This window comes from Meleagris gallopavo, chromosome 22, assembly GCF_000146605.3.
Source record: "Meleagris gallopavo isolate NT-WF06-2002-E0010 breed Aviagen turkey brand Nicholas breeding stock chromosome 22, Turkey_5.1, whole genome shotgun sequence".
NCBI lineage: Eukaryota > Metazoa > Chordata > Aves > Galliformes > Phasianidae > Meleagris > Meleagris gallopavo.
This window is the reverse complement of record NC_015032.2, coordinates 7,557,717-7,567,276: the sequence shown is the minus strand read 5'-3', so window position 1 is coordinate 7,567,276 and position 9,560 is coordinate 7,557,717. Positions and strand designations below refer to the sequence as shown.

Sequence of the window (9,560 nt, the reverse complement as noted above, 5' to 3'; positions counted from 1 at the left end):
GCTGTGCTGTGCTGTGTTGTGTTGTGTTGTTGTGTTGTGCTGCTCTGTGCTGTGCGGGTGTCCGGCGGACGAGAAAGAGGAGAGGCGAATGGGAATGGCTTTGTAGCCGCTGCCTTCAGTGTTCGCGTTGCGCCGAGGTTCTGATGACGAGGAGTTTTACTACGCGGGGAAGAACGTATCGCTTTTCAGGGATACCGGGAAGGAAACCGCCGGCCTTCGGCTGGGCGCACGCGGCCGGCATTGCCCGCATCGGCTGCTGAGCGCCAACGGACGCGGCCGTCCTCGCCGCTGGTACCGCTGAGCTCCTCGCAGCACAGCTGCCCCGGCCCTCCGTAACGAGGCGCAGTGCCAAATAGCGTTGGGTTTTTCTTACGGTACGGCGAGGGAGCGACCTACGGCAGGCTGCCCCTGTGTTTGATGTGGCAGCTTTAGTGCTGCTCCTGCCGCAGTGGCTGCGGGAAAGTGCTGGCATTGGAGAACACGGTTGGTAGGAGGGGTGGGGATGTCTGCTAGGAGTCACACGGATTTAAATTGGCGAAAGCAGCTGATGAAACTGCACTCGGAAATTGAATGCAATTTTTGTTACATCAGTCCTCTCCCGGTCTGTGGTAATAGGAAACAAAGCACTTCAAGTTGAAGTTTATAACGTTTGCTTTGCTGGCTTTTTTTCTCTCCACCAGGCCCTCATTTCAGTATTCTGCAACCTCTTTAGGGGACTTAAGTTAACTTTTTTTTTCCCCTCCCCCCTCTTTTCTTTGAATGCATTGAAGGTTGGAGTCAGAGGGAAGGACATCGTTGTTCTCGGCGTGGAGAAGAAGTCTGTGGCAAAACTTCAGGATGAAAGAACTGTACGGAAGATCTGCGCCCTGGATGACAACGTCTGCATGGCTTTTGCAGGTATGTGATCCCTGCAGAGTTTGGGGTTTGGTGCAGCAGTTGTTAGACTGCCTTTGGGTGAGGTTATGGATTCGTAGGGCGTATATAACTGAGTGAGGGCTGTGGGGAAGGAGCATATTTCCAGTTACTTCTACTTTTACAAATAGGTGTGGATAGGTCCATAGGGCATAGAGGGAGAACCAGTGATTAAATGAGGACGAAATATTGGTTAGAATTCACAAAGTCTCTGAGTTTAATGTGAGGATGAAGACTGAGAAGTAACATTATCAACGCAGATATAGAAATACACTGTTTAACAATATGTGAGCTCATATATACATGTCAGCAGATATCTCCTGTCTGTAAGTAATTCTTTGTATCAGTATTCATAATGCTTTAAGAGGAGATCTGATTTGAGATTTGAGCAGGCAAAAGTACTGATTTTTGAGATGTAGTGTGCCTTGCTTCCTCAGCTGGGGATTGTGATATGTGCAGGTGGATTCACAAGCTTAAAGAAGAGCTCTGTAATGGAAACAAGGCTCCCAGCTGAAGATGGCATTGCTGGCCATTTTTTGTATAATACATAGCAGCTAACATCATGCTGCTATAGTTCCATCAACTAGACGAGATTTATTGTGTAGATAAGCTGATTTATAGAGAGGGGTATTGTCAAAGGAAATGTAGCCACCGTACGTGAGAATTGAAGCTCTGCTAATTTGCAGTTAGATTGAATGCTTTCAGTCTCTCAGGGGGATTCTGATTACCTGGTTCAAAATTGCATGTTATTTAATAGACAATCATGAAATCTGTAAACAAAATGTATGTAATTCTGATTCACTAGCTTATTTCTGTTGCCTTTTAAATGATGTCCTCGCTCAGCAAACCTAGGAAAGCGTGACCTCTTGTGTGCTTTCCTTCCCTTACTGTTGGCACTGACCTTGTGAGCCTTTTGGAGCAAGACAAGCTGTCTGTGCTCATGGTGTGAACGTGAGTCTGAGCACAGCAAATCCACTGTCATTGCAGGGCTCACAGCTGATGCCAGAATAGTTATAAACAGAGCTCGTGTTGAATGTCAGAGCCACAGACTCACCGTGGAGGATCCGGTCACCGTGGAATACATCACACGTTACATCGCCAGCCTGAAGCAGGTGTGCTGTGTGGGGTCCTTCTGTCCATCCGTCCTGCTGTGTAGTGCTGCAGGAGCTGTGCATGGGCTGCGTCCTGCTCTGCTGGCAGAAAGCAACAGAACGCTCCTGGTTGTTGGAAATAAAAACGTAGTAATAGAACATGAGGATTGATTATCAGCTTTCCTCAAAAGATGAAATTAATTAGTGCTTGTAACAGCAGTGTAAGTACATTGGTGATGTTATCAGGGACGCCGCCCATCTGTGGCTTTAATTCATTCTCATCATGGCTGTGATGCATTTCCTGTTTCGGTTTTCCTTCTAAGACATCGCAGGGAGGGATGAGAGGGGAGCAAATTAATGCAGCACTTAATAGGCTTAGTTTGATATTCATGAATTTAAGATTAATGACAGGGTCAAAATATGCCCAACTGCCTTCTGTGGTAAAATTGTTCATTTGCTGCTGGTATATTGAACTAATTTTCAGCAACCAGTGGGGATGAGCAAAAGTCTTATTTATGACGTGCTAGCACAGTGATGATGACAGTAGTGTGATGCTTGTGTTCATTACTAGCGGGTCAAAGCAGAATCTCACTTTGTTCCTTTACAGTAATCTCACATCTGTGTATTTCATTCTGGCATGCTTCAATCTCTCTAAAAGTAGCAGCAGTAAATCTTGCAGTGCTGCTGTTGGGCCTCCGTGCTTACGGTCACTTGTGGTGTGTGATGCGCAGCTGTGTTACAGCAGCGAGCAGAAGGGCTGTGGCACTGCCTTTCCCACAGCCGGCTGCCATCACAGGTGATGCCTGCTTTGTCATTCATGGAATTGTTGCAGATCGTTGCTGAAAACTGGCTTTGTGCTCAGATGTCATCCTCCTGCTCAGCCTCCTGAGCGTGCTTGTCAGAGCACAGCGCCGCACCCGGGCATACAGTATCTGTCAGCAGCTCCTGGCAGACAAGAGTCTCTCCCTGATAGTTACAGTGGTGCAGGAAACTTCAGTGGATGTTAAGAAGATTGGCTGAAAAGTAAAGTAACCGCTTCAGTTGCTTGGCTTATGGCCTTTGGTAGGGCATGGAATCCTGCCTTTAATAGGTAGATGGGTGAGAAAGCCTCCTGAAAATATTTCTGATGCCTTTTCTGGTTGTAACACAGAATGTCTGCTTTCTGCTCTAACAGTAGAGCTGCTTGTGAAATGCATGTCTGTTCCTTCTGAGCAGAGGTACACTCAAAGCAACGGTCGCAGACCTTTTGGTATCTCTGCTCTGATCGTGGGATTTGACTTTGATGGAACCCCCCGGCTGTACCAGACCGATCCCTCTGGCACGTACCATGCTTGGAAGGTGAGCTGGTTCTGCCTCTTCTGGAGGTGTAATGAAATATTTCAGAGTTACCATCTCCTTTAAAGAGGGATTGATGGAGAAGGAGATGAAAAAAATCCATTTGCAGGGAATGGCTACCTGCAGTTAAGCTCTACTTGGGAAATTTTACCTTGTTTTCAGGTACATGCGAGTGCCTGACTGCTGACTCCTTCTGTGGTGGGGGAAGTAATTTTGTGTTCAATCTCCTGAAAAACACACAGTGATCACAGAAGGGTTTCAGATCATCTAACTGTACAGCTCCCATTCCTTGCTAATTCCAAACTTCTTCCCACCCCCATCCATTCCAGGCTAATGCCATTGGCAGAGGAGCTAAATCTGTACGTGAATTCCTGGAGAAAAACTACACTGATGAAGCCATCGAAACAGATGATCTGACTATTAAGCTTGTCATCAAGGCTCTTCTTGAGGTGAGTCTCCCTCAGGAGCTTTGTGTCACTCTTCACCTTGTGTTTGGATTGACTTCTTAATTGTGAGTACGCTGAAATCTTCATCCATGTGGCAGCATTACAAAAGCATCTATGAAAAGTGCATTTGTTGTTTGCCATAGGTGTGGGGTTACATGCAATCAGAGTACTTCAAAAAACTGTGCCTGTAACTTACATGGAGGAACTTAAACTGCAGTCCTCATGAGAGGGAAAAAGACTTCAGTTCTTGCAATTAATATAAATGAACCAAAGATGCACTAAACTCCACATGCAGTATGCTTTGTCTTTGTGTTGAAATTTGAGATGAGGAAAGCTTAAGTCAAAATTCAGATGGTGGAAATGTGATGGTTTTAAGTTAAGCATCAGCAGGCTGTGTTGATGCCAAAAAGAATACTTCATTTTTGGGGATAGGTTTTCCTACTGCTAGGATAGAGAGGTTGGAGCTAAAGAAGTACTCCTTTTCCACAGCTGTTTTTCCTAAAAGATCTGAAAGAGAGGTGTTAAAATTGTTTAAAGGACCCACTCCTAATGGTGTTAACTTCTGTTCAGGTTGTGCAGTCTGGGGGAAAGAACATCGAGCTGGCTGTTATGAGAAGAGATCAGCCCCTGAAGGTAAAGGCAGCTTTTCTCCCTTTGTAGCCAATTTCTCTGATAGCACTGTTGTACGTCAGCCCTGACTTCCACTCCTTCATCTCACATCCTGCACTGGCAAATATTTGTTTAATAGTAGCAGCCAAGGAATGTTGTGTCTGCACAATGTACCTGTGTCTCTGGAAATAGCTGTTAGCTTTCCTGCCATGTCAGAGGTACTTAAATAAGATAAAAGTCTCTTAAGTGGCATCTTAGAGGTTACTGTTTTCCTTTCTTTAGATTCTAAGCCCTGAAGAAATTGAGAAGTATGTTGCTGAAATTGAAAAAGAGAAGGAAGAAAATGAAAAGAAAAAACAGAAGAAGACATCATGATGAACCAAATTCAGCGCTTTAGCTGCTTCTTTTTAACTGAAGCAATGGGTTATTCTGTATAGACAAGATGTAGGCATTCCGTTTATTCATACTGTGCCCCTCTGGAGACCTACAATAAACCTACTGATTTTTTTTTAAGCTCTTATTTTAGAAAGATCTGTGTGTTCCTGATATTTTAATCACTAAAGATTACTTGATCAGCTACAACGTGCAGTGGTGACCCATTAAAGGATGAAGATTGGTTGCATTTTTCTTCCTGACATCTTTCTTAGTGAACAGTCTCAGTTGTCACTTATTTTCTTGTTGTTGAAGTGGTTGTCTCAACGAAACAACTGCTTTTAATGAGCTATGCCTTCTCTGTCCCTCATCACTGTATGTAAATGGCCAGGGCCCAGCTGTAAAACACAACGCTTTCTATCCCAAGTTGCGGTGAATTTTATAGCAGATTTGGGGCTGCAATGGTTTGGGAAATGAGCATGAGAACTGTTTTGAAGGTATGTCATAAGCAACTGAGGAGGTGCATGAATTGCTACCTGCAGGTCATTGCATGATTCCATGATTCATTGGTTGAGAATAAAGTGGTGTTGTGATTGCCCACTAGGGGATTTATAGACCAGTTCCTCATATGAACTACAGGCATGCTAGAACAATGATAAAGGTCTACTCCAGCTTATCCTCTTGTATTTAACCTCCTCCATCTCCCTCCTACACCCTACCCCAGGTTTGGAGCCTAGCTCAGGTTCTGGTCAGACCTGCATACTGTCACAGCTGTCTCTGCCCAGTTCTCTTCTCTTGGCAGAGGTAGATCATATTCTGTAAGTGATAGAGGCCTATCTGCACACCAGAGTCACTGCTGTGTGCAGTTTATTCACGATACAATTAATAACAACATGTATAAAATGAAGCCCCATGGGCAGGTGGCTGTGTATCCAGATAGCAAGTTTTACTTCCAGTAGCCATCTGCAGTCTGAGGCAGCTCCAAGTAGCCTGTCCTGGTCCTCTGCTCACACTCAAGCACAGGGGTTAAAGCTTTTGGGGAAGGGGGAAGTTGTGCCTTCCTGCTGTTGTTTCCTGTTTTAGGAAGCTGCCCCTTGACAGCTCTTCTCTACAAGATCAGCGATCCAGGTACAGTACTGCACATAGAGGCTGTGGTATTTATGCCCAGCAGGCCTGACACTGAATCTAGAACAAAGAACTAGTGCCTTAATAATAAAGAGTGGTATTGAACTTGGTGTTGATTTCTCACTTCACCACAGCCACACAAAAATTGTAGAGGCACTCAGCAGTTGACAGGCAATGCAGTTTCACCTTCATGCTGTAGTGTCATAGAAGCTGTTTTGCCATTGGAGAAAGGAGCTTACCTGGGGGCTGCTGCAAGCCCTGCTGTCAGCACTCACACTATCTGCTGGTAGAAGCCCAGCTCCTAAAAGGATCTGTGGCCACCAAACAGAAGTATTGCCACCCAAACCAAACTGGTTGAGCTGTACCACTGCCGGCTGTGAGCTGTGGGTGCTGTGAACAGCAACGTTCCTTCAGATGGATACTCAGACTTCCCCAGGGAGCACAGGTTGACAGGAATGATGTAGCAGCTGTAGCAGAGCCTTCAGCAGCGTTCTTAAACACTGTGCACCTCTTTCCAGGCCAGCTCAGTTTCCTCTTAGATTTCAGCCCTGCCTGGGGCTCCAACAAGTTGTACGGACAGATGCTGCCAAGCTGCACGCAGAACAAAATAGCAGGAAAACATCAAACATTTACATGTTTATTTTAATTACAATTTACATTACTCCAAAGAGCAGCCCCACTGCTATGTTCTAATTCTTAGCAATAAAGTCCTACAAAAATAAATCCAAGCTCTTACAGTAACCTAAGTCAATGCATAACTAAAAAATTCTAGCTATGTACGGGGTTCAGTCATCAAGGTGCTTTTTCAACAAAATTCCCTACCAACAGAAAAGGGACACATGCTTATAAGCAATTTAACCCACTTATTCATGCAAACAAATGTAACCCCTTCCCTCCCAGCCCCTCTCCCCACATACAGATTTTAAAAACAAAAGAAAAAACTAAACTATTTACAGTATGGGGGTACAGAGGAAAAATTAAACATGCCCATCTGTTAAGCTTCATTATATGGACTCCCCATTCCTAGTTTAATGAAAACATTCCATAGTGTTCCACCACAGTCTACTAGTGTACAGAAAACTGTTTGCATTTAGCACTATATGAACAAGGTACAAAGCAAGGCAAGAAGCCGGCGCTCCAGGCTCCTTGCCAGGCAGCCAATTGCTGCCAGGGGCTCTTCACTCTGAGCACACAAGCAGCAGTGCCTGCTGCCCATCCTGCTGGGGCACAGCACTCTGCACTCCATCACCCCCTGACCCCGCAGAATTCCGAGCCGTGGAGGAGTGCCCAGCACCCTTCAACTCGAGGGAGGCACAGCTCTGCAGAGCCTGCAGTACCTCCACATTAGTGCTGGCTAACAAACAGTCGTACAGTCATTTTACACCACTACATGAGCAACAATCCAGTATTCCCAAGTGACAATACACGTAACTCCTCAGCACCAGGAGTCCATTCTTTCAGATACCAAGTGCTACTCCACACACGCTGCTGAGTACAGTAAGACCAGCAGCACCAAAGAATCCATTTGGTTACTCAGAACAAACAAGTTAGCTGGTTTATTTCAAGTGAGCTTTGGTTCCATGTTAAAATACCATGATTTAACTTCTTCAGGGTTCAGAAAAGGAGTCTGACTTAAGCTTAGACTATAGCAGCCTTTGAGAGACCCGAAAGAAGAACCATGTAAGTTAATCTGCACTTAAAAAAACAAAAACAAACGAAAAGACACCCTGAAGAAGGTACCCCTGAACACATTCCCTCTTCCAAAGAATATTCCAGCTGACTGTTGCTGGTCCAAAGTAAGTCCAGAATATAAGCAGTAGTACATGAAGTTCTGTCATTTGAGCTGAGACGGTAAACAATATGAACCATTTTCCCACATTAGTGCAGCAGTCAGTTGTTTTCTATGTACATTTTCATCCTCTCAGGAGAGATGTTAGAACCTATAAAGGAAAAAGATAGAATTAGATTTGATATCCAGAGGACTTGCTCCAAGAAAAAGCAAAAGTTCTACCTACATATCAATTAAAATGTTTAGCTACAAAGTCTCAGCTGAAACAAACAGCTCTTGGTTTTTGCAGAGGTGAGCCCCAGGAACCAACAGATCAATCAACATGTTAGAACTGCTTGTATTTCCTTCCATCACTTAGAAAGATGGATAAACAGACAAGAGATGATAAAGAACTACTGTTCATTTGCCTGCAGGACCGAGAGCAAGAGGGGGTTGTGCAGACAGCTCAGGTAAGGGATAAGAAACACGCTCTGGTAAGGGAAAGCAGTTATTAATGGCTAAACAGAAAATGTAGCTTACCTGTGAAGTTACACTCTGCCAGTACCAGCTCTGTGAGTGGTTTGGTTCCTCCTTGCTGCTCCGCTACCCCTTCCACCTCGAAACCCACCACGAAAGCTGCGGCCACGAAGGAACCGTCCCGACACTCCAAACGTCTCAGTATTGAGTTTCCTTTCCTCAGCCCACGTGGTGCGTCTGGAACTGAATGGGACGGCATTCAGATTTAATATAAACATTAAATAACCCCCAACTCACTCAGATAGGAAGCCTCAAGAGCCCTATTTTATTGACTAGAACTACAACAAGAGCTGCTGCAGTATGAAAACACTAATTCAATTCCTCTGCTAAATGTGGGCTTTTTAGAAGTGACAGCTGTTGGCTTTCACATGCTACTTCCAGACCAGAGAACAATGGAAAGACTTAAAATATGACTGAATGAGGACTTGGTAGCATTTCACACCCAGTTTTGTTTTCTTGGCAAACACAAACTTGAATCCCATGAAGCCTCTCTGGACTCCTAGGTAGGCAGCCCTGTCACAGCTGAGGTTCAGCTACTGGAACACCTCCACAGCACCAGTCCTAATTCCTATCCAGAACTTGCTTACCCCCAAATACTGCCTTACGGTAAACACCTGGAAGAAAGCTTTGCTAAAAGGAAGCAGAAACACCAAGGGAATTTTACATGCTGACATTAAAGGGAAGTTTAACTTCATCAGGCTGCTCATACCACCGAAAGACAGAGCAGCAGATGAAGCCTTTCGTTAATATTTGCAGTACTTAGTCTGATGTTTCTACAGACAGACCTGCCCAAACTCCAGGCTTAGCTTGCTCCTGTCTGCAAGTTGCACCATCTTCAGCACAGCATGATTCTGTTGCCTCCTCCCACAAATGTGATTTTAAACACTTTATTCTATGGGTTCAAAGTCAGGACTAGGAAACAGAATGGGATGCATTAAATACAGCACAGCCAGCCAGAAGAGGTGATTCCCCCACTGCATTCAGCATTGGCACAGCCTGACTTTCAATATTATTGGCAACTATGGGCTCCACAATATAAAACCATTAAGATACTTGAATGCACCCAAGGGACAAAGCTGGTAAAAGGGCCAAAGGACACATCCTATGAGGAAACGCTGAGGCCCTGCTTGTTTAGCATGCAGACAAGGAGACCGAGTAACCCCACTGCTCTCCATAACTTCCTGAGGAGGGAAAATAAGAGCACAGACTCTCTCTTCTTCCTCATAATCAATGACAGGACACGGGAACAGCTTACACCCATGCCAGGCAAGACTTCTAATAACAGTGTCTTCACCAGAAAGGTGGTCAAGCACTGAAACAGGCTTCCTAGTGAGCTGGTTGATGCTCCATGTCAGTCAGGGTTCA

General features: G+C 44.9%; 2 protein-coding genes and 1 long non-coding RNA gene across 3 annotated transcripts in view; 1 reads left to right on the top strand and 2 right to left on the bottom strand.

Moving 5' to 3' along the window:
* The window catches only part of LSM14B (LSM family member 14B), a 9,029-nt gene extending 8,788 nt beyond the window's left edge, over positions 1–241 (bottom strand). Inside the window, exon 1 of the mRNA XM_031556602.1 lies at positions 161–241. Coding sequence (XP_031412462.1) covers positions 161–241 — 81 coding nt within the window. The remainder of the gene's footprint in view (positions 1–160) is intronic.
* A 316-nt stretch (positions 242–557) lies between these two features.
* On the top strand, positions 558–5,015 carry PSMA7 (proteasome 20S subunit alpha 7; the record flags this gene model as incomplete). The annotated part of the gene is made up of 6 exons (XM_010722499.2): positions 558–897; positions 1,900–2,024; positions 3,219–3,341; positions 3,668–3,787; positions 4,355–4,417; positions 4,676–5,015. Coding segments are annotated over 6 exons (864 nt in total), but the record flags the coding sequence as incomplete, so codon positions are not given.
* Positions 5,016–6,513: 1,498 nt separating this feature from the next.
* Positions 6,514–8,404, bottom strand: LOC104909288. The gene is made up of 2 exons (XR_795784.3): positions 8,199–8,404; positions 6,514–7,830 (listed from the first exon to the last, which is right to left on the bottom strand). It is a non-coding gene; the product is annotated as an uncharacterized LOC104909288 (long non-coding RNA).
* Between the last annotated feature and the right edge of the window lie 1,156 nt (positions 8,405–9,560).